This window comes from Spermophilus citellus (genome assembly GCF_964194105.1).
Source record: "Spermophilus citellus genome assembly, chromosome: 13".
In the NCBI taxonomy this organism is placed as follows: Eukaryota; Metazoa; Chordata; class Mammalia; order Rodentia; family Sciuridae; genus Spermophilus; species Spermophilus citellus.
In genome coordinates, this window is record NC_138193.1 from 9882791 (window position 1) to 9909929 (window position 27139).

The following is a 27139-nucleotide window of genomic DNA, read 5'->3' on the forward strand; positions in this document are numbered from 1 at the left end:
TCTCCTCCCTGATCCATCCTCTTGCAAGCAACCACTGTCCACACACCCTTAGGCTGCTTCTAGGACTCCTCCTTCAGCCCCCTGACTCCCACTCACCCTCCCCAGAGTTCTGGGAAGGCAGGCCCCTCCCCTCCTCTGCCCTGACTTCTCCTTTGGCCAGGAGCCAAGCCTGGCTCCCGAGGGGCTGTGGCCCTGGTCTCTTTCCCAGCCCTGTAGGCACCACTGTGGGAAAACACTGGAGTCTGGACTGTCCCCTCTGGCAAACGACACAGGCAGAAGGGCCCACGGAAGGGGTAGATGCCCTGGGACTGTGGTGGGAAGCCCCATCCAGCCTGGATCTTTCCCTCTTGGTACCCTGATAGATGGGCTTTGGCCCAAATGTCTTATCCCTGTCACAGCTTTATTTTCTCCATTTTATTTGTCAATATAAAAATATTCAAATATTTACAACAAATAAATACGTGGGGACACAATAAGTTACACTGTTAGGAGAGCCCTCTTCCCAGGGCTGGGAGAGGATATGCCAGTATCCACAGCATGCCCACCCTCTCCATTCCCTCCCTCATACCTTTCCCAGCCCTGTTTGGTAAGAAGACAAGTATAAAACCACGGGAACCCGCGGCCAAGTGGGAGGCCCCGCCCACCCTTCCCCCCAAACACACAGGAGGCTCCATCTCCCTCCCCCCACCCTGAAAACATTCACAGCCCTAGAAGCAGGACTAGGCCCACCCCTGAGCCCTGCACTCCCCCCAAAGGGGTACAGCACCCTGCCCACCCCACCCCAATATGTACATCACTGCCCACACTCAGGGCAGGTGGGGGTAGGAGAGGCAAAGTGATTCGACCCCTTCCCCTTCATAGCTCCAAAGACTCACCAGGAGGAACCCAGGCCAAGGGAAGACTGACAGAAACAGGAAGGCCACACACACACACACACACTCAGACACGCACACGCACACCACACAAATGCACACAAACGCACGCACATCTTGAAACTTCTGCCTTGAAACATTTTGGCTGCTGGGGTCCCACGTGTCCAAGATTCACAGAAGAGGAGGAGCCTCCTGTGCGGCTGGTGCCCTGGTGAGCCACGCAAGTGGCAGTGCCCATGCTGAGCAGGTCCTCATGGCCGGGCGAGTGCTGGGCAGCGCCTGTCCCAGGCAGAGCAGGTGCCCGTGCCATGTCCCTGAGGTAGCTGGTGCCTGTGCAAATGTAGGCGTTTCGCCTCCCCCGCCCCCGCCAATGCGGTGGGCAGCTCCCCTCATACCGAGGACTCCTCGGGGTTGGAGTCGGGCAGCGGCTGGCGCTGCTGCAGTTTGCGCCGCAGTTCGTCAGCCAGCTCAGGCAGGGGATGCCCTCCCCGGTCCTCCCCTCCTAACTGCAAGCGCACATAACCGTTGGCATTTGAGTTCCGCCCGCCCCCCAGGTGAAGCCTGGTTGGAGAAGGCAGGGGCTGGCCTGGGATGCCAGGTGGTGGAGATGGGGGCCCCCCTCCGGGCTGGCACCGGGCGTGTCCAGGCACAATCTTGAGGGAGCCATCCGAGTAGTAGTAGCCAACGGGATCCCAAAGTTTCTCATCTGTTTCAGGGCCGGGCCGAAAAGGGGGACTGGTGGGTTCTTTGGGCAGCTCCAGGGGGTATACCAGGGTCCTCTCAGCTGCCTTGGCGCCTTTTTCCAGCTCTTCCCGCAGCCGCCGGCGCAGGGACAAAACCAGAAGCAGCAGCACCAGGCACACGGCCCCCAGGGCCACCACAGCCAGCCACACTAGCCCCAGGTTTTCCAAGGGAGCCCGGGCCTCCAGGGTCACTGCGGGGCCTGCCACCACAGCCACAAGGTAGCCTTCAGCAGCCAGCCGTGCCCCCTGCTCCTCTGAAAAGCAGTGGTAGGTCCCAGCATGGCGGGGCTGGGCGGCCATCACCACCAGGGCCTGGAGTCGGGCATCGTAGAGGAAGGAGCCGGGCTGTTCTGCAGGTAGGTCCCGGCCCGCAAAGGTCCAGCGGGCATGGGCCAGGTTGGAGGAGAGGCGACAGGGCAGCACCAGGTCCGTGCCTGCTACCACTGTGATGTTCTTGGGCGTGAGCCTGGCTGCAGCAGCAGAGAGAGAAGGGAGCAGCGTCAGTGCAAGAGACCCAGGGCAGGGGGACGCGGAAACCCCAGCTGAGGTCCAGGGCCCATCCCAAGGGGGCAGGGCCAGGAAAGAGCTCACCTTTCTTACTGCCACGAAGGTCACAAAAGGCCGAGGTGTCCGAGATGGTCATGTGCTGAACCAGCAGAGATCTGGCAGAAGCAGGGGGGGTCAGTAGCCTGGCTCTAACACCGTGCCCACCCACCTTCCTGATCCCAGCCCTCACAGAGCCCAACTCACCCAGAGTGGCTGGCTACAGACACACAGCGGCTGGTGTTGACGCTCCAGGCACAATAGGGATCCCGGGCCAGGACACAGTCTGCACAGAAGCGGTACTTCACACAGTCTGCCAGGGGCAGCTGGACCAGCTGAGAGCGGGAGCCCGCAAAGAGCAGCTTCTGTAGGAGAAGAAGCGTGAGAGGGTCCCCAGGGCCAGACACAGCGTAGGGTGGCTCAGACCCCAAGAAGCATAAGCAGGAGAGGTGACCAGATGAGGAGAAGGCAGAACGACAGCCCTCCAGAGAGGACCCAAGGCCTAAAGAACACAGAGGTTTCCTGCCAGCCAGCACAATCCTAAGCACCTTATGGTGGACATGACCTTATTAGGGCCAACAGACACGTGAGCCTGAGAGGTGTGATATCTCCCTCTCTCTCTCTCTCTCTCTCTCTCTCTCTCTCTCACACACACACACACACACACACACACACACTGCAAGAAACATGTTCCTCCAGCTCCATCAGCTCTTACAATAGCACCAGTGCAGCATAAGGTGTTTTCCTCTGTTTGAATGGTAACTGCCAATCTGAGTGTTTACACAACCCCACACTCTCTTTCTGCCATTATTCCATGTGCTGGGCACAATTTTAAGTCACAATAGCTGGCAAAAGGCAAACAAATCAGCATCGAGAGGGTGCTGCAAATGTGCCAGAAAGTTTTGCATGAGGGTTAAAGAAAAGGCCAACACTTTGGGGCACAGGGAGGGGAAGCAGAGGGTCAGGCCCACAGCACCACTGGGGACTGGGCGGAAAGCAACCCCGGAAGGCCGCTGTAAACATGTCAAAGCTGGGAGGCCTAGCCAGTCGGAAAGGATCAGAGAGGAGGTTGTAGGCAAAGCCACAGCCCAACATGGAGGCACCTGAAGAAAATGCGAGCACAGGTGTCAGGCCTGGTCCCGGGAATTCAGCCCTGCAGGGACCCTGCATACATAATGCCCCTGCAGAGCGCCAGAACCATTCACACGTGCCCTGACTTCCTAGGCTTGCCGGGGTTGACTGGGGTGTGCTGCGCTGGCCAACCATGCCAACCTGACTAGGGATGGTGGAGTGGTGCGATGACAGCGGCGTGAGGCCTGACTTGCTACCTTGCTTGGTGACAGCACCAGACTTTCCACTGGCTCCTGGTCAAACACTTGCAGCTCCTCAATTAGGTGGACCCAGGTCCCCAGGTTCACAGCCTTGAGCAGCCAGCCATCTCCTGCGGAAGTTTGGAGGACAAGTTGTCAATGACAGGGAATGAGGCTCTTGGGCGTCTCCCTGCCCCAGGCACGCCCGGCATCTGCCTACCTGTGCCAATGAACAGCACTGTATAGGTGGCTCCGTCAAGTCCTGTAATGCGGTCGGCCACCAAATGGGTGAAGTTGGTGTTCTTCTTCACGAGCAGGGGCCGGCTCCACCGAGGTGCCACCTGGTCCTCCATCAGTGGGTGCTTCTTGATGAAGTTGAGGGTGTTGTCAGGCAGCTCCAGAGAACTAGTGTAGCCATGGCGACGGTGCCAGTTGTTGATGCACTGGTGGAGGCAGGAGTGTGGGCAGGGGAGTGATCATCTGGGTGGGAGGCCATTGGAACTGACAGAGGGAGTGCATCCCCACCCTGGGGACTCACCGAGCCAGGCCGGGGGCTGGGTATTGGGTCAGTGTAGCGACCCCACTTTTGTGCTTGCTCACGGTACTCCTTGTAGGGACCCTCAAACACCCGCTGGATCTCTTCCAACTGGTACTCACAGACTGCAGACACGTCCATATCACCCCTATTGCAGTGAGAGAGGGACTGCAAGGGTCAGGTCCAGTGCCTGCCTTACTATCTCCCCCCAGCTATGAGGATAGCAGGAAAGCAGGCGTTAGCACAAAGTGCTCTTGCTAACAAGAATATACCAGCAGTCCACTCTAAAGTGCCACCAGGCCAGGGCCTTGCTCACCTCACCCAGAGGGCTCTAAAAAGGGGCAAGTATGAGCCAGGCTCAGTGGCGCACGCCTGCATCAAAGCCAGCTTCAGCAAAAGCAAGGCCCTAAGCAACTCAGTGAGACCCTGTCTCTAAATAAAATACAAAATAGGGCTGGGGATGTGGCTCAGTGGTCGAATGCCCCTGAGTCCAATCCCCAGTACAAAAAAAAGCGGGGGAGGGGGGACCAGGCAAGTACTCAGTGTTCCAGACACTGACCACCTGGATGTTCCCCAGAGGACAGCCTGGTGCAGGCCCTCCCACACACACACAGTCCCTAACCTGAACACCTGGTACTCCCAACTCCACAGGATTCCCAGCCAACTCACCATCGTGCTCGAAAAACACCGAAGAAGGTGGTATTGTGCCAGGAGGCGCCCTGCAGGGTGTGCACAGCCCACAGTTGGTTGAAATAGAGCTGCCAGTCGGGCGCCGAGCACCCCAGCCGCGCCTTCAGGAACGTGGTCCACTTCTTCTGCAGTGTGCGCGCGCCCCCCATGTCGCCCTGGCAGATGGCAAGGGGACGCAGTGGGTCAGCCCCTGCAGCGCCAGCAGGGCTCCCGGGGCCCATGCCGAGGGGCTACTGAGTACCTTGCAAACGCGGGCAACTCGGGCCACCACCTGCTCGGCATAGCAGTCGTACTCCACAGCCCGCTCGCTGAAGAAGAAGTACACCTTGTCGTCATCCCCGGTGAAGCTCCCCACGCTCTCAGGGACGTAGGCAGAGGCGACAAAGTGGGGCTCTGTGGCAAGGCAAGGAGGGTCAGCCGTGGGGTGCTGGGGCCCTCACAGGCCTCTGGCCCTGGGCTTCCCCAGCCCATACCCTGCTCACCGTTGAGCCAAAAGGCCAGGTATTCTGTCTTCATGGGATGGTGGGGCCCCATGTTCCGTAGGATGACAGGCTCGGTGCCCAGGAAGTTGTTGAGGGTGGCTGAGTACAGCTCGCCATCTGTAGGAGATGGAGGATCAGCCACACCAGAAACAAGCCGGAGACACTCCAGAGTGTGCCAAGTCCCAGGGGACTCACCCAGTATGGGGGCAGCCACTCACCCACAAGGAGGCCAGTGTGGCCCTTAGCTGGGTCATAGGGACACTTCCCCTTCCCATCATCAAACTCTCCACGCTCCAAAGTGAAGGTGAGCATGTCCTAGGGATAGAGGGAGCCAGTCAGGAGGACAGGCAACAAGGGCAGGGCCTTCTACTGGAGGCCAGGGCAGAGGGCAGCCAGGGAGGGGCAGCACTCACAATGTAGGCGCACTTGGGCTGAAAGGCGTAGGTACCACAGACGTACAGGTGGGAGGCGTTATAGGGCTGCAGGAAGCGGATGAAGTTGAAGCACTCCGTCTGCGGGGGAGAGGGGTCAGTCAGTGACAGTTGAGGGTGTGGGGCCACTAGTACCAGGGTGGAGAGATGTCACCCTGGTGCAATAGAAGCGCAAGAAACAGTGCCCTGTGAGGTCCAGCAGGTGGGCAGTGCCTGAGCACCCACCTGGTTGCTCTTGCCTTTCTGGGTACACTCGATCTTCTTCTCAGCTGGTGCCTCCCAAGAGATCTAGGGAAGGGGGGGGCAATGTCACAGGTACAGGCTGAGCATGAGGATACCCTGTGTGAAAACTTGGTTCCCATACTCTGGGGGCTTCTTTCAGTAGAGGAGAAGCTCCTACCCACCAGCCAGGGGCCCTGGCACTTATCATCCCAGTCACTCAGGAGGCTAATGCAGGAGTATTGCAAGTTCAAGGCCAGCCCCGGAAACTTAGTAAGACCCTGTCTCTAAATAAACTTTAAAAAGGGACCGGGGATATAGCTCAGAGTTGTGCCCCTGGGTTTAATCTCAAGTACGTGTGTGTTGAGAGGGGAGTCCCAAACCACCCCACTATGGCAGAACCCAATAAGTGCCACAGAAAGGAGCAGAGAACTTGCTGATTCTAAAGGAGGGTGGGCAGGCCTGGGGGCTGAGGGGCAGCCTGCAATGCAAGCTCCTCCGCATCCTGTCCTGTCACCCCACCCGCGTGCCTCCCCTGCCCCACCTCTCACCACGCCTTGCAGCTCCAGAGCCTCCATGCTGAAGGCAAACAGGGCCTCTCGGGCCCCCACATACAGGAGTCCGGAATGCTCAGTCAGAGTCAGCGTCAGAAAGTCCTGGATGCCCGTTTGGGAGAAGCGCCTTACCACCGTGGCCAGATCTGCAGGGACAAGAACAAGGCCAGAGTGAGCAGGATGCTCACTGGGGTTCCAGTCTTGCCTTGTCCAATGGTCTTTTGGGCCCAACCACCCTGGTTCCCCACATGAGAGACACATGCAGATGGCAGCCACGCCCCTGGCTAGCAATAAAGGGCATTTTCTGAATAGCCTTTGGCTTTCACAGGTCCACCCAGGCCTCCCCGGCCTTCCTCAGCCCGGGAAGAGGCAAATCTGGGTTGGTAAGGAGGAAGGAAGGACACTTCAGCCACAGCTTCCGGCCAGAGGAAGCCATCAGACTGATGGTTCTCCCTGTCAGGGTCAGCGGCACCTCCAGCTGCAGAGCTGGGCACCCCCCCTCCGTTTCCTTGTCTTCTGCTTCCTCCTTTGTTCTGATGCCTGCACCAGGGTCCAGCCAGGCCCTGCAGCCAGTCTAGCAGGGCAAGAGATATAGAAGAGTCGTGGGCTGTCTCAGGAAACCCTTCACTCCAGGCTGCCAGAGATGCAAGCACAGCTGGCCTGGGACAGGCAGGGCTGGCAGGAGGGGGAGGGGAAGGGGAAGGAGTTGGCACTGGGAGGTCAGAGATGACACTGAGGCTTGAGCCTGGGAACCTCTGCTGCCATTCAGCATGTACAGGGTATGTCACCATTTATCCAGTATACGACCCCTACAGCAGTCCCCTAAATAGCTGGCCCCCTGCCCTGAAGGTCCCCCCAAACCAGTCTGAGTCTTTGGCTGACACACGTTGGCAAAGGAGGGCTTCTTTAGTAGTGGAGTGCAGCCTGTGGGAGGTGAGCTCATCCCAGGTCCCCAGAGTGCAGGGATGATACAAACACCTGACATCACCTCTTCACACAGGTGTGTGTGCACAAGGAGACTGCCAGGTCTGCCCTGTCCTCCCTGAATGTGAGCACATGCACTTATGCATACCCATCAAGGTGCCACCAGACAGTATGCGTGTGGGCAGCAGGAGGGTCTATAGGGGTGGATAAGGGGCTTCTGGGTACAGAGAACTAGAAAGGCTGGGGGGACAGCCTCTGGCTAACTCCTGTCCTGGTTCTGATTCCTCCCTAGGCTTCCAGCAGCAATGATTCACGAGGCGAGCATGGAGAGCAGACATTGCTCTCACTTGCACACCAGGCCAGCAAAATTTGGGTTGGGGGGCTGGTAAAAATTCTCCCAGCGCCATCCTAAGTGTCAGAAAGGGGCACCTAGGATGCACCCCAGGTCCAGACCAATACTTAGTTCTGGGTCCCTGGGTCCAGTTACATTTCTGAGAAACTGGCACCAAACACATCAGAATAAACCGACCACAGGCTTAGAGGCAATTCCTAGGCAGCCTGTCCCCTGCCTCCCTCCCCCAGTCTTTCTGTCCGACTTGAAGCACTCACCCCCAGAAGGCACTGTCTTCCTGGGCACGAGATTCCACCACACCTCAGCCCCAATGCCCAGGCCCCACAGCCCTGCTGCCAGCAGCCAGACAGCCCAGTGTGGGGCCATGGTGCACGCCCCAGCTCTAAGCTCCAGACCAGCAGCCCTGCCGAGGAAAAAGAAATGGTCAGCATGGCCAGAGAAACCAACTTGGAAGGGGGCCACACCGAGAACACACAGGACACCTGACAGGAGCTCCCCGGCCCCTCTCTTATGAGGGGAACCTAGCTCCCCACAGCTGGCCTCTAACCCCTCAGTCCCCCAGTGACCCAGCAGTCTCCCTGGGGGAGACAGGCGGGAGGTGAATCAGCTGGAGGCATGGACAAATATCAAAAAGCCCCCTAAGGCTTCTAGGCCCTCCCTAGCCCTCTCAACAGGAAGTTAGTTTAGAAAAATAAAAAAAGAGGGACACCCACCACACACATTCAGACCTAAGAGGTTTGAGAGTTTCTTAAAATAGCCTCAAGGAGCAGGACCTGCATCCACTGAGCTCCAGCCAGCCCCAACCCAATTCTGGGAGGCAAACCCCTTGGCAGAGTGAGGGGACAAGTGGTGGGGCAGGGGGTTGGCAAAGCTTCCCACCCAGGGGACTAGGTGCAGCAGGCTGCGTGCCTAGGTCCTGGACCCAGCCTGTCCCCTCCCCCAGCGCAGACAATAGCCGGGCAGAGCCCAAAACCCCGTTCCACATCGACAGGGACAGAGTGGGAGTGGGGCCGGGAGCCGCAGGGGCCCAGCTTCCCGAGGCCCCTTTGTTGCCCAAGAGGGAGGCAGGAAGTGGGTGGGATGGGCGTGGAAATGACCAGGGCCTCATCCTGTTCCTTGCTTGGCCTCCTAGGAGACACTAGCCCTCGGGCTGAGGGACGACAGGGGTACAGTGCCAGTTCTGGTCAAAGCCTGGATCTCCCCGCAGCGCTGGCAGGCGGGGGCGGGGAAGCATAAAGGAGCTGGGGAGCCCAAGAGGGTTCCTCCAGGACCAAGGGGGATGCACGCCTCCGGCCGGCGCCCCAGCGCTCCCTGGGGTGTGACGAACCTCTCCAACTCCGGGATTGCGCCCAGGGGGCCCTGCTCTAAGCAGACCATCGGTACTTATTTCCACTGCTTCTGTTCCCCCTACCCCGTACCGGGTACAGAGACAGAAGCTGGGGACTCGCTCACCCCAAAACAAAGGGTCCCCGCCAAGACCCTGTCCCGGGTCCCCCGGTTCTCCCCTCCCCCAGCTCGGGGGATTTGAATGCAAACAAAGCGGCAGCGCTGGGAGCATGGTGGAGCCTGGCCTACGGACGCCCTCTGTCGGCCCAGATCCCCAGCGCGGGAAGGGCGGGGGGGGGGGATAGGGCTGCGTTCGCCCCCTCCAACACACCCCCAGCCTCTGTGCCCCTTACCCAGGCTCGGGCAGGACCCAGTGACGTGCCCCGAAAATCTATGCGCGCAGCGGAGCCCCCACCCCAGGCTCCTCCCAGGGCAAGACACCCACCGCCCAGGGGTGGAGGGGCGTGGGGTCCGGGCTGTGCGCTCGACACCCTTGCCCACCCCGAGCGGCCGGCCGGGACGGCGGCGCCCCAGCCGGGAACAGAGCGGCCGCGCTGGAGACGGGGGCCTGGCTTTCCCGGCCAACCCGCCTCCTCGGCGGGGCGGGCGGGCAGGCAGGGGGCCGCGGCAGGGAAATCCGATCCCACAACATCGGCCACGGTCCAAGCCCGCCCCAAACTTTCCGTCGGGGGTGGAGGAGCCGGGAGCAGCTGGGGAGCCTGGCGGGGATCCCGGCCCCGCGCGGACAGCCCGAGGGTCTCCCACTCCCCTGCCCGGCCCGCCCCTCCTGCCCCTGAGGCAGCGGGCACTGCTCGCCCCGCTCCTCAGCGCCGGCGAAGCAGCCTGAGGGAGCCGAGGGAAGGACCCCGGGCGGACAGCTGTCTCGGTCGCCGCCCCTCCCTGCGCCCCCAGACGCTGTCCCTCGCGCGCGCGGCAGCCCAAGTCCGAGAAGGGGGACAAAGCGACGGCTCCGGGGCCCCACGGCTCCGGCTCCGCGCAAGCCCGGCCTCACTCACCTCTTGCACGCAGCTCGAATCCCTGGGCGCCGCCCTCGCGTTCGGCTCCGACCGCGGCCCGCCCCTAACCCCGCGCGCTCCCGCCGCCCGCCTCCGCGGCCCCTCTGCCACCGCCCCGAGTCCGGGCTCCGCTCCGCGCCCCTGGGCTCGGGCTCGGGCTCGGCGCTCCACCGCCGGGGCCGGCTCTTTCTCCGCCGCGGCCGCCGCTCTCCGCCCCCTCCCCTGACGTCAGGCGGGGGGGGTCGGGCGGGGGCGGGACGCCGAGGCCCGCGCGGGAGGGGGCTGCGACCCGCCGGCCCAGCTGCCCTGGGCTCCTGGGCTCGGACCCCTGCCCGTCAGGGTGCTCAGCCGCCCCAGGCCTGGGAGTCGTGATCTGCGCCACGGCGCCTGGAGGTGGCGGGGAGGGACTCCGGGCTTTGCCACTGGAGAATCGGACTCACCTGGCCTTTCCAAAGTGTCCCCCGAAGACCTGCGGCGGGTTGGGCTCGGGAATGGGGCTGAGGTGCGCCTCACTCTCCAGTTACCACTCAGGAGAGCCACTTCAGGGCGCGAATTCCAGGAACGCGCGCCGGAGGAAACCCAGGGCTTCTCTTGGGGAGGACCAGAGCGGTCTGGTTTTTGGTCCCCAATTCTTCCTGGTTTCTGGTCCCAACGCCCACTGGCCCCTGCCCTCGAACTGGAATGATCCTCACAGACCCAAGTCTCGGGCAGTCCGTCCCTTGTTTCTTAGTCTTCCGGCAGAGCCTACCCCCAGGAAATGACTCCTTCTGGTGCCACTGGAAGGCAGATTAACAAGTGGCACGAGCCCTGATGTTCAGATGAAAGGGGCTGAGGAGCCACGCTGAGCAGCACCACCACCTTCAGAACCGCCAGCCCCCGCCCACAGCCGGCCCACAGCCGCTCACTCCTCCAAGTAACTTGTAGCTCCTGCCTCCTGGGCGGTGCTGCCTGGCAAGTCCTCCTTCCTGCCAGCTGGTCCTCGGAGTTGGGCAGGTGGACAGAGGAACTTATGGGAGGCCACCCCCTGACTAGAGCCAAAGGGCAAGAGTGGAGGGACTGCAGGCCCTGAGGTTTCCACCATAACTCTGAGCCAGGGGGAGTCCTGGAGGGAAGAAACACTGTTAGGCTGTCTATCTAGAGTGTAAATCGGTGGGACAGAAGCTTTTGTTCTGGGTTAAAACTTGGCATTTGAAAAGTGGAGACCAGAAAAGCAGTGGAGATAATTCAGAAAAGCGGCCCAGTTTGGTTTCAGTAACAATTGGGTCTTTGCTGGTATACAAAAAGGCCCCATTCTCTCTCTCTGGCCAAACCACATTTCCCAGCTCCTTTCCACTAGGAAAATAGCTGTGGCTTTGGAGATGCTGGAGATTGGTGGCAAGCCAGATTACAGTTACCTTGGGGTGGGCAGGGCAGGTGCCCTGCTGCAGCTGCCAGGGAGGGAAAAGATGCACTACCTCCTCTGATTATGGATTTTATTTTTTTAGTACTAGAAATCAAACCCAGGCCCTCAAGCACACTAGCCAAGTCAAATGCTCTACCATGAGCTACATCCCCAGCCCTCTAGTCTTGATTAGACCCTGGTTCCATTTAAGTGGGGATTAACTGATATGCAGATGCTCTCTCCCATTCTTTTTATGCTTTAGATGGTCCAATTTGCCTTCATATACATTTCCCCACTCTACCCTCATGACCACCCTGTAAAAACTGGTAATGACAGTTACACTTGTAATCCCAGTGAGCATGACAGTGTACACTTGTAATCCCAGCAACTCAGGAGGCTGAGGCAGGAGGATCCCAAGTTCAAGACCAGCCTCAGCAACTTAAGGAGGCCCTAAGCAACTTAACAAGACCCTGTCTCAAAAAACAAATAAACCAAAAAATACCTGCAGATGGAGTGCTCAGTACTAGAGCCTCCTGGGTTCAATTGCGAGGGCCGGTGGGGGTGTTAAATTAAATCAGATCTTGGTATTCTCATTTCTGTCTTCCAACAAGTCAACATGTACCCTGACAATGTCCACTTCCTGCTTTTCCTTGCATTCAAGCCTCACCACCAGCCTCTAGGTGCAAGGGTTACCAGTCAGAGACCTGAGCTCCCTGGCTCTACCTCCAAGGTGGCCCCAGTGGTTTGGTTTCACTGGCAGGGACAGTCTCCTTCTGTTTCTCAGTGGCAGGCATCAGGGTCCCCTATGCCAGGGATGTGGGCAGAAAGAAGCCTCCAGTAACAGACCCATGAGCCCCTCCTTCACAAAGACTCCTCAAAAACAAGGCTCCAGAAGGGCCAGGGGCACAGGCCTATAATCCTGATGAGAGGGGAGGATGGAAAGTTCAAGGCCAGCCTGGGCAATTTGGAGAGACCCTGTATCAAAATAAAATACAAAGGGCTGGGGATGTAGTTCAGTGGTAGAGCATTTGCCTAGCATATGCAAAGCCCTGAGTTTGATCTCCAGGAGGTATAAATAAGTAAAATATAAATACCAGGCTCCAGTTCCCCCTTCCACCTCCCTGCATTTCCTGCTGTATTCTGTTCATTCCCGGCACTGACCTTTTCTGTAGGTGGGTGGGCAAAGGATAAAGTTTCTTTGTATGACTATTTGTTCATGATTCATGCCTTTGAATAAAAGAACAACTGGTAGAAAACTAAGGATACTTGGGTCTTTCATTAAGAAAAAGTACTGCCAGGAGTGGTGGTTACATGCCTGTAATTCCAGCTACTTGGGAGGCTGAGGCAGGAGGATTGCAAGTTCCAGGCTAGCCTGGACATTTCAGCAAGACCTGGACTCACAGTAAATAAAAATTAAAGGTAGCTGGGTGTGTAGTTCAGTGGTGAGCACTCCCTGAAAATAAAAATTACTAAAATGGGGGTGGGGTCAGTCATCTGTCACATACCTGTCTAGTCTCCCTCGGACTGGCCTGGTGTCTGCTATGGAAGGCATACACCCTTCAGGTCCTAAGCCCTGACAGACCCTCCTCCTACTTGCCCCCGTTTGCTCTTGTGGCCAAGTAAGGGAAATACAAAGATGTACTAAATGTCAGCTGAGGCTCTCCAAAGATCTCTGGCAGCTCTGGCCAGTCTCTAGAGATGGCCCAGGAGTCTCACCTGAAAAGCAAATTCCCTTCCCCCACCCCCCACCACTGGTCGTGAACCCTGGTGCCCTTGACTTGTGCTACTCACTTGCTACTCCCCTGCTACTCCCCTGAGGCATCTCTCCAGGAGGAAGGACGAGGGTCAACCCATAGATGGGAAGTGAAAAAGCTTGGGTCAGCTACCCTTCAGGGACCCTGGGAGTGGAGACATGGAAAAGAGACTTCCTCCCTCTACTTCCTCTAAAAGGAGGGTTATCAAAGCCATCCACCTGGGAAGCCTTTCCCTTTCCAGCCCCTCCCTGCCACCATCACCGAAAGGAAGCAGGAAAACATCCGTCATCACTGCTTTTCCAGTGGCTTCTACCAGGATATCCCCCGCCTTTTCCCAGGGGCTTCAAAGACCTGAAGGGCAAGTGGTAAAATTGCCAGCATCATTATAGAATTTGTGGCCTTTAGGAGGCTAGGATCTCTAACTGATCCCAGCACATTTGGGGACATCTACTCAGCTTCCAGCCAGTCCCAGCAAGGGCCCATTACAGGGCCCAGGGGATAGCGTCTGCCCTTGGGTGACCTCCAGTGTACACCTCTCCTCAGGTTACAGCCAGGTATCTGGAGGGACTGAGTTGTCACCAACACCTCCTCTCCCCTTGATATCTATTTCCCTCTTGGTGATGAGTAGGTTTAGGGAGCAGGGAGCCAGGGCTGGGGAGAAGGGCTCCATCTATTTATGCTGATGGACAGACCCTCCCTTTCCCCAAGCCAGGTAGGGGTAGCTTCAAGAACTGGAAACTCCCAGTTCAGCCACTCGGGACTCCCTACCTGTCTCTGCTATTGGCAGTAAGAACAAAGAAGGGAAATTTCAAAGGTGATTTCCAGGTTTCCAGAGCACGCCAAGTAACTGAGGATCCACTGTCAGGATGTGCAGTGTCAGCAGCAGAGGCAGTCTGGAGGGAGGCCCTGTCCTCTTACCCAAAGACCTGGGCGGGCTGCTGCTGGGCAGCCCTCGGGCTGCCAGGGCCCATGCAGCATCTGTTGCAGCCAGAGAGAAACCAGAACTCATGCGGCCCAGGCATCCAAGTCACCCTGGCTCTGGAAGGGTTTCTTCCACCTCACTTGGCAAATACTTTGAAGCAGAAAAGATGTCCTGTGTGGCACCTGGCACTGTGCTATGTCTGTGCCCTCTGAATAATAGATCCCCCGGCTCCAGGCACTCTGGAGACCCCAAGAGGGAAGCAGCTATGTCTGAAACAGGCCCAGGAAGGGATGTGCCCCACTTTGGGTCTGCACACGGAGCCACTGAAGTTCCTCTATTTATTTACTTTGGTGGTGGTGGGGGGGTCCTGTTCTTTGAGTTGAGTGGTCACAGAGGTAATTCTCTGCTACCTCCTGACCACCTCTTATATCTCCTGCAAAATCTCATCCCAACCCAGGAATCAGGAGGGGCCAGCCATGGATTGCCAGTATTAGGGAGTGGACAGACAAGAGAAAATGGATACTCAGGGACCTGTGGGGGAAGAGAGGGCCCACTCAACTCTCAAGGGGTGCAGGTCAAAGATATCCAGTACCCCACTAAGGATCAGAACCCATGAAACTTACCTGGGGCAAGGCAAGGGAAAGCAAGAGCAGGATCTGGAACTGTCTTTTGGACCCGCCCCCACTCCTAAGTCTGGGAAGTTGATTTCAGAGCTAAACAATAAATTGAATTAAGCGTGATTACAGCCCTGACACACCATCTCCCTCTGTGTAGCCTCCCTGACGTGGGCGGGAAGTGGTCCCAGACTGGATCCAAACAAATGTTCCTCATCCCAGCTCCCAGTTTCCATGGCTCTTGGGCTGTAGGGGTAACTGTTCCCCCCTGCACGTCTGCAGAGAGCCCTCAGGTGCAGGAGTAAGGCCTGCACCCGCCCCCCTTCCTGTCACATGACTGCTGGAGGTGAGAATTTTGTAGCAGGGAAGCCACAGGCATCCGGAGGCTGGACATTGGGCATGTGCCCTTGGGATCAGATGGAAAGGAGCCTTCTAAGCCACTGATGCTGAAATAAACTTTAATGTCACAAAGGGACCTCACATTAGAGGCAAGGAGAGAGGGTGGAGAGAGGGGAAGACTCCTAGGAGGGCCCAGGAGGCCCCAGGAAATCAGAGCCATGAGGCAAAGGCCTTGGGGAGGAATTGCTGCTGGGAAGGGCTGGGAGCAGAAGGGTGGGCTGGGCAGGGAGTGGCCGAGCCTTGCGGGCAGCTGACCGTGGTGGAGAGGGCTCCTGCTTCATCAGGCCGCTCAGTCTGGGACCTCCTTTGGCCTCCATTCTTTGCCTCCTGCAGTTCCTGGAGTCCTGTTCACTTCCTGCTGGAGTCAAGAGCCCTGGGCTGCCCTGCCCTTGCTCCTTTAGATGTCTTTCCAGGGGCTAAAGTACTGGGCCTGTGGCAAGGAGAAAAACAGGCTGCAGTAACCTGGCCCAGGTGCTGCCCTCTCCTGAGACTCTCTGGATAAACAGCAAACACTCAACGTCTGCTCCAGACCTCCTCTGAGCCATGCAATGCCCTCAAGGCTCACCGTCCAGACAAGGACACAGCAGTCAACAGGCTACCTGACCACAATGTCACAAAGGAAAGCACTGCTCGGGTCTTCTCTCCCTCTGAACGGCTACAGGCCCAGGAGTGTGAACAGAGGTGGTCCTGCACCCTGGCTCTGCCAGGCCGCCGCTCGCTCTTCCTTCCCTTCTGGACAAACACACTGCTTCCCACCAGACTAGTGTGGTCCAGTTCCTGGGGGACCCAGGGTGAAGTCTGCTCTCTAGCTTTCTCAGGGACTTGTGAAATCTGAGACACAAGCTACAGCCTGTGGTCAGCGTGTCAGTCCCAAGTCAGAGGTTATGGGGAAGCACAAGAGACAGAGGCAAGCTGGGTGTCAGGGAGCCCTGAGAGGAAGGTATGGACAGGGATCTCTTTGGCCCAGCAGTCTCCAGCAAGGCCTGGGGACTCCTGGACAGCAGAGCCTCAAGCCAGCCTAGCAGGGTGCTGCTTGTTGGAGAAATGGAGGTCAGAGGGGAGGGTGCCAAGCAGAGGTTGCACAGTCTCCTGTATCAGGCTAAGCTGCCTCTGATATTCGCAGAACTGCCTACGTGACTGGATGAGCTCTCTCACCTGTCAGCGCCTCTGGTCAGTTTGCTCATCTGTAAAATGGGCTACCAACAACACCTGCCTCATGAGGGTTAGGTACATGCATGCAAAAACAGGTCCTCAGGGGCTGGGGATATAGCTCAGTTGGTAGAGTGTGTGCCTCATATGCACAAGGCCCTGGATTCAGTCCACAGCACCACACAACCACAACAAACAGGTCTTCAGGAAGTTTTAACTATGAACATTATTATCTAGAGGGTCTGTGACAATCTGGGTACTAAAGTTTGCTGCTATTGAAAACAGAAGGGATCAGGTTAGCCCAGGATCACTCTTGTTTATAGAGTGGGAGGCCAGCCCCAGGTCTTCAGGGAAAGTGGACAGGGCGATGAGAGCTGGTACCACTGGTACCCCTTCAGGCACTACTCATGACAAACTGGTACTGTCTCCCCAGGGCTGAGTTACTCCTCACTTTTATTTATTTATTTATTTATTTGGTATTTTTAGACAGGGTCTCACTGAATTGCTGAGGCTGGCCTCTACCCGCCATCCTTCTGGGGGTTGAATCCAGGGCCTTGAGCACACTAGAGGAATGTTTCAGCAATCACACACACACACACACACACACACACACACACACACACACATATCCAGGCACTGGATTCTTGATAAGAATGATGAGGGTCCCTCAGGGCATCTCCGCCCTCCCCCACCAACTGCCCTCTCCACCCTTGTCCTAGCCAGGAACTCAGCAGCTGCTGTGGAGTGGACATGTGGCTAGTTACCTCTGGCCAGCCCAGTCTGACCACTTCCCTCCCATCCCAGGTCTGGGGGCTGGAGCGGGCACCACCTGGGGCTGGCAGTGGGCCAGCAGCTCCTGCCAACGGATATAGGTCTGGGTGGCCAGGTCCTTGAGCTTGGTCCGGTGCATGGCCTGGGGGCTCTCCCGGATATGGGTGCTGATGTGGCGGTCCAACTGCATGCAGAGCAGCTGCAGCTCACCCTGTGGAGACGGATACGTGGGGGAGGGGCAGGAGGGAGGGCCAGCCAGAGGGAGGGAGGAAAGCCTCTGAGAGCCTGCAGGCAAGTGGGGCAGGAAAGGCACAGGGCAAGGGTCAGGACCACTTGAGAATGGGTCGTGGGACCTGATGGGAGGAAGAGGCCCTGGCACCCCACCCTGGCTGGGCCTCTCTCTGCAGCTCCTGGCAGAGGACTGGACTGCACCCCAGCTAACCCTGTCCCTTCCTCTTAGGACACTTACCCACTGGTCTGAAGTAATATCCTGGCTGCTGACCACCACTCCAGCCAGTGTCAGGAGGCTGTGGCACATGTAGCAGACCTGGAGAGAGCGCAGAGAGGGGATGCTCTAATGTGGCCCCTGCCTCTGCGGGTTCCTGGCCCTCAAGACCAGTGGGCCAAGGGTGGAGTCTCCCCACTACAAGGGTCCAGCAACAATCTCCAAGAGGATGGATGGCCTGTGTGAGCTGGCTTGGAGCCACACCCACTCAGACCTCTGACCACCAGCAGGCTCTACCAGCATTCCCCCCTAGATGAACTGTCCAGTCTTCCTTCAGACAAAGAAGGAATCCAGGACGGGGATGTACCTCAATAGGGAGTTTGAGACCCCAGGTTCATCCCCAGCACTGCAAAAACAAAACAAAAAGAACAAACAAAAAAGGAATCCCTTCCATCCAGAAACCACCCAAGCCTGTGCTGGGGCCTCCAGCAGAGAGGCCAGAGGCACCTCTTCACTTTGATGTCTGCCCGTCAGCTGAAGCACACACACCTGTGGACAGGGTGACCCAAAGTGCCACTAACCCTAAGCAGCTTTGTGCACACAGTGAAGGGGTGCCCTTTGCAGGATGATGCACCTGCACACAGTTTCTGACCAGCACAGACCCGGATGAGGAGCAGGAGCAGGCAGAGGAAGTTTGAGTGGAGCATGTGCACACTTTCCCCACCAGCTCCACCCTCGTTCCTGCTGCTGAACCCTTCAAACTGACCAGAGGACAGTTCGACCCCAAGGCAGTCTGACCCCATGGCACCTTGGACTCTCTTGGCACCATCCTCTACAAAATCTCTTCCAGGGAGCATCCCAAAAACAAATCAGGCCCCAGGTGAGAGGCAACCTGCTCCTGGCATTCTGAGCTCTTGTCTGTGGGTATGTGCCACCCCCACCCAGAGCTTCCTGCTGCCTTGTCCCCTTCTGCTTCTTACCTCTAAGATAAGCAGGGTGGTTAGAAACCTGTCACCATACCTATGGCAGATAAACAGCCCCATGACAAGCTGGGATGGGAGAGGAGGGTGGGGGGTGGCCGGCAGGGCTCCATCCTGGTGACAGTCTGGCCCTGGCTCCCCTGCCCTCATCAGCCTGCCCAGGTGGTGCCCGAAAAACGACAGCAGCCTCCTCACACTGACCTAGGAACGTCCCCATAACAGAAGCCAGGAATATTACTGAAGGCACCAACTTGGCACTATGAACAGACTTCCTGAAACTGAATACATGGTACAAAATCCTGAGGATAGAGGCCACTGCAGGGCTCCCACAGCAATACCTGCCCAAGACCCAGCCTGGTCAGCTCCGTGGCTAAGGCTCCCGGGAACCTGACTCAAGCTGACTAGCCCTGGGGGCCCTGCACCTGGCTAGCCCAGAGACACAGCGGGAAGCCACTGCCCCAGTGGGTAGTACCAAAGCTCCTCAACTCTGCTCCCACCTGCCAACCCCTGACCTTCCTGTGTGCTAGGTGCCCTACTGTCCAGGCCAGCTGATCACCGGTGAGGTGCCCTTTTGGTGCGCTGGGCCCCAAGGCTCCCTGGGTCCCCTGTATTCCAGCCTGGTCTTGAGAGAGAGGGTTCACTCCATCTAGCCTTTGCAATCCTGGCAAACAGCTCACGGCTCAGACCTGTGCATCTGAATTGTCCCTTGACTAAGGCACAGCCTCATCCACTTGGGGAGGAGGAAACTGCTCCAGAAAGATAATCATTTGGTCAACCACCACCAAACCTCAGTTTTCCCGTGGACCAGGACAAAGTCCTTCCAGGGTTGTTGTTGTTGTTTTTTTTTTTTTTTGTGTGTGTGTATGTGTGTGGTGGGGGGGGATACCCTGGGGATGCAGCTCAGGGGCTTCAGGGAGGAATTGACTAAGCTCAAGTGGGCCTCCATGTAACAGTAGGATTTGAGGCAAAGATGGCCCTGTGGGGGTGGAGATGGGCAGATGACAACACCAGACAGATCCTGAGGGCTGATACAAGACACAGAGGGGCACTGGGGACATGTGGCCAGGGCTGAGGGAGGGCCTGGGGTCGTGGCCTGAGAAGGTGGCTATGCAGGTGGGATGGAAGGGGGACCCAGGGCCCTCTCTGGAGCAGGGATTGCAGGACGAGGGCTTTCATCTGCCTTTTTCCTTTGTCCTTTCTTTTCTCTTCAGGGTGTTGTGTGGGCGAGCACTCCACTGAGCTCCACCCCCAGTTCGCATCTTCTCTCTTTTTTTTTTATCTATCTCTTTTTAAATTTTTTTTTTTAATTTATTTTTTAGGTGTAGATGGGCACAACATAATGCCTTTATTTTTTTTTTATGTGGTGCTGAGGATTGAACCCAGGTCCTGCCCGTGCCAGGCGAGTGCTCTACCGCTGAGCCACAATCCCAGCCCTCTTTTTAAATTTTTAAAAATTTTTTTTATTGGTTGTTCAAAACATTACAAAGCTCATGATATATCATCTTTCATACATTTGACTCAATTGGGTTATGAACTCCCTTCTCTTAAGAGTATTTCTCTACCATGTGTGTGCTTTACTCATGGAGTCAAAATATAACACAAACTGGTTGTTTTTCTAAAAATTACAAGACACTGCCCATGATAATGTGACTGAAACTCACTGGTCTTGGGGTGGGTGTGGGTAAGGGAGAGACACATGACCTTGAAAAGAAGCTGAGGCCTTTCCCTTTTTTGTTGTTGAAACCCAGGATTGACCCACAGATGTTTAACCACTAAGGCACATCCCCAGCTCCTTTTCATTTTTTATTTAGAGGCAAGGTCTCACTGAGTTGCTGAGGACATTGCTAAATTGCAGAGGCTGGCCTTGAAATTTTGATCCTCCTATCTCAGTCTCCCAAGTCACTGGGATTATAGGTGTGTACCACTATGCCCGGCTGAGGCCTTTCAAGAGAGCAAAACACTTGGCATTGAGCAAGCTGCTGGTGAGGTGGCAGGGAATGACAAAACATCATTGCCCATGGAGCCTTTGGCTAGGGGGATGGCTGTGGGGAAGGGTGTGAAGGCCAAGGACAGATACTGAGCAGAGAGGGGGAAAAAGGGGTCTGGAGATCCCTGGTCCTTCAGACCTTTCACTTGTAAACACCTTTCACTATCCACAGTGCTGGAAGGCCTGCCCCTGAGTCAGGGGAGGCGGTTGGTTTTGCATTAAAAGAGGCGGGGCTGCGGGTTAGGCGAGGGAGGGCGGGCCTCAGGATCTGAGGAACCCCCTGGAGGAACTTGGGAGGGAAATCTGTCAGCCTGTTAACCCTGTGCAGAGGGAATTTACTGGGAGGAAAAAAGCCAGCGCCCGCTGCTCCAGGTTTCACAACTTTGTTTTTATACTGATTCCCATAATCGAATCTGCAGGGAAAGTCCCAGAAAAATGATTCTTTTTTTTTGGGGGGGGGATGGGGATTGGGGAGCAAGTCCTAGAGAAAAGCCATATCAAACCACATTTTATAAGGTTTCTTCCCCAAGGTGGGGTACCCTGCCTCAGCTTGGAGGCTGGGGCGTGCGCTCCAGGTGCGCCTGGAGTTGGGCCTAAGCCAGGGGAGGCTGCAGTCAGACTCAGTCCCTATTTAATAAAGGGGAAAGTTCCACTGAGGCCAGAAATCATGGCCAAAGCTGAGATCCTCAGGAGTGTTTTGGAAAAAAGGCCTTGGGCTTAAGGTAGAGCACTTGCCTAGCACGGATGAGGCCCTAGGTCCATCCCCAGCACTGCAACAAAAAACACAACAGTGGGCATGGTGGTTCTGAACATCTGTAATCCCAGCTACTCTGGAGGCTGAGACAGGAAATCTCAAGTTCAAGAACAGCCTGGACAATTTAGGGAGACCCTGTCACAAAACTGAAAGAGGGTGCGGCTGGGGCTGGGGCTCAGCAGTTAACGCACTTGCCTGGCATTTGTGAGGCACTAGGTTTGATTCTCAGCACCACATATAAATAAATAAATGTCTATCAACAGCACCACATATAAATAAATAAATGTCTATCAACAACTAAAAAAAAAAATTTTAAAGAGGGTGGGTGCTGGGGAGGTGGCTCAGTGGCAGAGTGCTTAACTAGCATGCCCAAGGGCCTGGGTTCCACCCCTAGCATTGTCCCTCTCTCAACCTTGAAAGGGGTCTGAGTCCATCCAGATAACCTCCCACTCCTGTGTGAAGGTCAGGGAGGCAAACTTTAGCAGGAACTAGGGGCACAGAGCAGGCAGAATCTGAGTCTCCTTCTCAAATGCCATTGCTTGGGTGACTGAGGCAGGCCAGGAGCACAGGGCAGCCATGGTGGCCCTCCTGCCAGGGCAGGACAGAATAAGCAGCCAGATGCGGAGTGCAGAGCCAGGCTTCCTGCTTTGTCACAGTGTGACCAATTCCTGAATTTAGCAAGCCCGCACCTGTCTTGACTGGCACCACAGAGACACCAGGCTTTGTTTTTCTCTTCAAGAACAAGAAGGGGTGGCCAAGGCAGCCCGCCCCCTGCTTTGCCACGATCTCTAGCACTGGGAAAACAGGGGTCCCTTCCATGGCTCTGTGAGAGAAGTCAGTGTGGCTTGGGGCAGCCCCCCTGAGGGAGGCTAGGCCTGTCCATGCTCCAGGGCTTGTCTGGAGCTGGCCCTGACTGGCTCAGGAACCCAGCTCCTCCCACAGGGGCATGAGTACAGGCTGGGAAGCCCCAACGGGAAAATGGGACCCAGGAAACCTCAGCCAACGCCGTGGGGAGAGACAGAGTCTGGAGAAGCCAGGAACAGGACTAATGGACGTGCCTAGACCCAGTGCTGACTGGACAAGGCGGACCATCCTGCCCATGAGGCCAGGCTTCCTTCCTGGGCTTCTCCTTGGAGCCTGGGTGGGTTCCTCTCAGAGGTTTAGTGCACAGGCCTCATTCAGCTTCTCCTGCCCCCAAGCAGGCCCTGCCCTCCCCCGGGGAAGGAGGCCCAATGAGTGATGGCGCACAGCCACCAGGCTCCGTCACCCAGCAGGGGAAGGGTGACGTCTCTGTTCTGCTCCAGCTGGTCTGAGAGTCTCCCAGGTCAAGCGGGGTTCTTCTCTTGCACTTTTGTCTTAATACATGAGGGAAACAGGGTGGACATTTCCCAGGAACTTCATCTTGCAGGAAAGTCCCCTCTAGCTGATGCCAAGGGAGCAGGCTGTGGCCCATTACTTGCACAGAGCAGGGTGGGTGAGTGGGTGGTGCTCCCAGGAGGACGCCTGCTCTAGCCCCGGCAGCATGGTTTCTCCCACCTCAGTTCAAGACCGAGTCTTACCCTGGGCAGGTCTTCAAACCCAGCCTGTTCCCTAGAGGTGCCAGGACAGGAGGCCTCTGGGAGCAGGTTCCGCCAGGCGCTGGGGTAGCTGCCGAGGACAGGGGAGCCCTAAAGCTGACCCAGGAACACCTGCAGGGAAGATGTGGTAATGCACAGGCTGTGACTCTCCCTGCTATGCTGCGGGGACCTGGGGTCCACCCTGCAGGTATCCCTGTTCTTACTAATGAGAGTTGGCCCTGGCTCCACCACAGGCTCTGGGTGGTGGCCACCCCAGGGGGATGTGCATCCAGCCGAAGGCCTGGAGATCCAGCCCAGCCTGACCTACCACCAGCAGATTTCTGCCCTGGGTGCCACTGCGACCATGGCTGGGTGTGGGGGGCTCTGAGGGATCGGATGTGAGCCTGTGTGCTGAAGATCAGCTCTAGAACCAACTACTCCGCTGTGAGCCATTTAGACCTAAGGAGAGACCAGGCCATGATTCCATCTCCTTTTTTATTAAATCGAAGCCTACAGCATCGATTCACACCCTGACTCAAGGGAACACACAAAGAGAGCCTGGTGACCCCTACTTCTCAGCAGATGTGGAAGATGAGGCTTGGAGAGGTCCCCAACATGAACCACCCTAACTCTGTCTAGTAAGACACAGCTGAGCAGACTCCCCCAGCTGCTGGATGGAGCTGTGTGTGTGTGTGTGTGTGTGTGTGTATGTGTGTGTGTGTGTGTGTGTGTGTGTGTGTGTGTGTATGTGTGTGTGTGTGTGTGTGTGAGAGAGGGAGAGAGAGAGAGATATCTAAAGGGTACTGACTCTGTGGACATTACCCTCAAGAGACAGCAAGGCTCTGCACTCTGCAGCAAAGGTCCAAGGGCCTCACAGAGGCAGGACAGACAGGCCAAGGCTGCTGCTGGGCAGATGGGGCTGTCCTTTCCAGCCTGAGCCCCAAGGGCATGGTCTAGGTACTCTACCTTGGCTTAGGCCAACAACAACAATCATTATTAGTGGTGAGCAATCCTGAGGCAGGGCTACTTGCAGGCCCCAGGCCAAGAGCCTCAGCCAGAGGAGAGAGCTAGGTCTTATCTGGCTGGCCTGGACATAAGATCAAAGGACACACATTTTTCTGGGCATACACCTGAACTGGTCCTAGCATGTGGCACCTGCCACGTTGATTGCTAGGACACCATTTCTTCCCTGTCCCTGTGAGCAAACAGTATGACCCTTGTCTAGGTAGCTCCCTCTAAGATTATACTCTCTGATTGTGGCCTCTGTAGGCACTGAAAGGAGTATAGGGCTGCACCCAAAGTTCTGTTCCCAAAGGAAAGCTGACTTTGGAAGTGACTCTGCCCAGGACCCGGTCATCAGTCATAAATCCTAGCAAGAAGGAAATGACAAGGACACATGACCAACTAATAGGAAATGAGACATGTGACATAATACTTCTTCCTACCCAGGATCCCTGAAGACAGGGTCGAGAGGCCAAAGAACAGGCGTCACAGGCAGGGGCTGCCCCATTCACCACAGGGCTTTCCAGGCAGGACACCCAGTTCTGCACATCAAAGTGACCTGGTGCAGGGAGGGGGGGGATGGAGCCCTGGGCACAGACTAGGGACAAGGCCACTTTAGGGTGATGGGAGACAGGCGGGGAGCATCTGCACAGGAACAAGACTTCCGGCTCAGCTGCTGGGAGGAAAGTCGCTCTAGGACTCCAGCTGGGAGGAGTGGCAGAGGTCTCTTCCCAGGCTTTGGAGGACCTAGGAGACCAGCACACACCCACACCCTCCATTTCCTTAGAACAGGGCTGAGCGCCTCACCTGCTTTCCCTGCTTCCCAGAGAGGAAGTGCAAAGGCCTACACTCCTCACAGTGGTACTCTCTTTCTCTCCTTCTCTTTGGTACCAGAGATTAAACCCAGGGGCACTTAACCACTGAGCCACCTCCCCAGCCCTGTTTAGTATTTTATTTAGAACAGGGTCTTGCTAAGTTGTTTAGGGCCCTGATAAATTAGGGAGGCTGGTCTTGAACTTGTGATCCTTCTGCCTCAGCCTCTGGAGTCCCTGGGATTATAGACATGTGCCACCATGCCAGGCTTTCTTTTTTAGTACTGGAAATTGAATTTAGATATTCATGAATGCTAGGCAAAAACACTCTACTACAGAGCTACATTCTCAGCCATTTTTTTTTTTAAAGAGAGAGTGAGAGAGGGAGAGAGAGAGAGAGAGAGAGAGAGAGAGAGAGAGAGAATTTTTAATATTTATTTTTTAGTTCTCGGCGGACACAACATCTTTGTTTGTATGTGGTGCTGAGGATCGAACCCGGGCCGCACGCATGCCAGGCGAGCGCGCTACCGCTTGAGCCACATCCCCAGCCCATTCTCAGCCATTTTTATGTTTTAGTTTGAGACAAGGTTCTCCTTAAATTGCCCAGGCTGGTCTTGAACTTGCAATCCTCTTGCCTCAGCCTCCGGAACAGCAGGGATTATGAGGACGTGCCACCACTATGGCCTACGCAATCCTTTTTATTGATTGATTTATTTTTTGGAACTAGGGATTGAACCCACGGGTGCTCAATAACTGAGCCACATCCCCACCCCTTTTTATTTTGAGACAGTGTCTCGCTGAGTTGCTTAGGACAGTTCTCTTTTAAGCTCTATCCTGACATGGAGATTGGACCCTGAGCAGCCCTGGCTCCTGCTCTTGGTACTGAGGGCAGGGTGGGAACCAGGAGGCCTTGGCACCGCAGGCTGGGTGGAGGGTGGGTGTAGACAGGGGCTTGGACAAAAGCAAGAAGGTAGAGGGCCTTTTACTCCTGTCTGTGCTTCAGGGAGGTCATCTAGACAGTGTGGCCCAGTCCACCTCTGGGGGTGGAGAACCTAGGGGCTGTAGGCAAATGCTCGCTCAAGAGGGCTCCTACATAGCCCACCCTTCCTCCCCGGCTTCCTGCTGGCAGTGGGGTGAGGGAGACCACAGGCAGGGCCTGGCAAGGGGCTCTTCCTGTTCCTCCAGCTAGGACTACAGACCCTGACCTCAGGCAGATCTGGACAGGAAAGCCCAGCTCTGCCAGTGGCCTAGAGAGCAGCAGGAATCTCAGTGCGCATGTGAGTCTAAATGTATGCGCAAGCACATCAGCATGTGGGGGTGAGTGTGAAAATGAGCGTGTGGAGCCATGTGAGGGGGCAATGGAAACTGGGCCAGGCACCCACATGGCCGCCTTCATAGAGCAGTGGCTTCCGCCAAAGCCAATATCTGCTGGGCACACTGGTGCATGCTGCCTGTAATCCCAGTGGCTCAGGAGGCTGAGGCAATAGGGCTGTGAGTTCAAATCCAGCCTCAGCAACTTAGTGAGGCCCTAAGCAATTTAATGAGACCCTGTCTCAAAATAAAAAATAAAAAGGGTTAGGGATATGATTTAGTGGCTAAGTGTCCTTGGGTTCAATCCCTGGTACAAAAGGAAAACAACAACAACAACAAAAAAAAAAAAACAGTAATCCAAGCAATTTAGGAGGCTGAGGCAGGAGGATCACAAGTTCAAAGACAGCCTCAGCAAAAGTGAGATGCTAAGCAACTCAGTGAGACACTGTCTCTAAATGAAATACAAAACAGGGCTGGGATGTGGCTCAGTGGCTGAGTGCCCCTGTGTTCAAACCCTGGTTCCAAAAAAAAGGAAACAAACCTAATCCCAGCTCCCAGTGGGTCCTCCTTCTCACTGAATTGGCTCCTGGAGTGTTAGCATGGCAAGAACCTGGGAAGCAGGGCCCTCCTTGAGCTTCCTGGGAAGATCAGAGAATAGGGATCTTACCCATGAAGGAAGAACAGGGGGTGCTGTGGAATCCAAGGTTTATGGGCATCTAGGATCCACCCCCTTCCTCTGTAAGAGCATCCAGCACTTGGGCCAGATTGTTCTCTGGTGGTGTCTTCAGTGCTGACACCAGGGGAGTTCATGTGACCTGGACCAGCCAATCATATGCCAGCCTGGCCAAGCCAATGAGACTCGACTCTGGGGCTTTGGTTGGGCCTCCAGGATAGGGGCTCTTTCTTTCCCCCTGGCTCATGTGGCTAAGGAAAGGAGGTCAGCCTGGAGTCTCACACCACCAGGAGGAGAGAGCCTGCCTGGGAATGAGCCAAGGGGTAGAGCCGAGAGGTGGAGAGAGCAAGGCCAAGGCTTCATGGCAGTGTGTCCAGCTAAGCCTGATGAGCTGATCTGCAGCTATGGGACTGATGCTCCTATCACTAAAGATGGTTGGCAGAGTAGAAGACACAGAAGAGCTGAAAAGGCAGGGGGCACCTGAGAAGGCTCTGGCCTATCTGGTATGGGCTGGGCCTTCCCCACCCATTCCCAGTCTTCCGCAAGGCCTGAGCTGCCTGGTCACCCCACTTAGAAAGTCCTGCTCCTCCACCTGCTCTGAGCTGGTGCCAGCCTGGAAGGAAGAAGAGGCA

At 56.4% G+C, this 27139-nt stretch overlaps 2 protein-coding genes across 4 annotated transcripts in view; both read right to left on the reverse strand.

The window, feature by feature from the left end:
* Positions 1–700: 700 nt before the first annotated feature.
* SEMA4C (semaphorin 4C) lies at positions 701–10878 on the reverse strand. 3 transcript variants are annotated; one of them, XM_081263774.1, is made up of 15 exons: positions 10438–10878; positions 7913–8058; positions 6377–6525; positions 5832–5894; positions 5589–5687; positions 5394–5490; positions 5176–5292; positions 4935–5086; positions 4673–4848; positions 4007–4151; positions 3689–3911; positions 3487–3599; positions 2366–2523; positions 2207–2277; positions 701–2085 (listed from the first exon to the last, which is right to left on the reverse strand). In XM_081263774.1, exons 2-15 carry the CDS (start codon positions 8019–8021, stop codon positions 1262–1264), a joined length of 2496 nt encoding a protein of 831 aa, XP_081119900.1. In that variant the 5' UTR covers positions 8022–8058; positions 10438–10878; the 3' UTR covers positions 701–1261. The 3 variants fall into 3 exon arrangements, with proteins under 3 accessions (XP_081119900.1, XP_081119902.1, XP_081119901.1); XM_081263776.1 differs by lacking the exon at positions 10438–10878 and adding an exon at positions 9998–10193; XM_081263775.1 differs by lacking the exon at positions 10438–10878 and adding an exon at positions 9335–9356.
* A 4326-nt stretch (positions 10879–15204) lies between these two features.
* Positions 15205–27139, reverse strand: part of FAM178B (family with sequence similarity 178 member B) — an 87852-nt gene continuing 75917 nt past the window's right edge. Inside the window, exons 13-15 of the mRNA XM_081265373.1 lie at positions 17457–17534; positions 17046–17198; positions 15205–15497 (exon numbers count right to left, since the gene is read on the reverse strand). Of these exons, the coding sequence (XP_081121499.1) occupies positions 15465–15497; positions 17046–17198; positions 17457–17534 (264 nt within the window). The 3' untranslated portion in view covers positions 15205–15464. The remainder of the gene's footprint in view (positions 15498–17045; positions 17199–17456; positions 17535–27139) is intronic.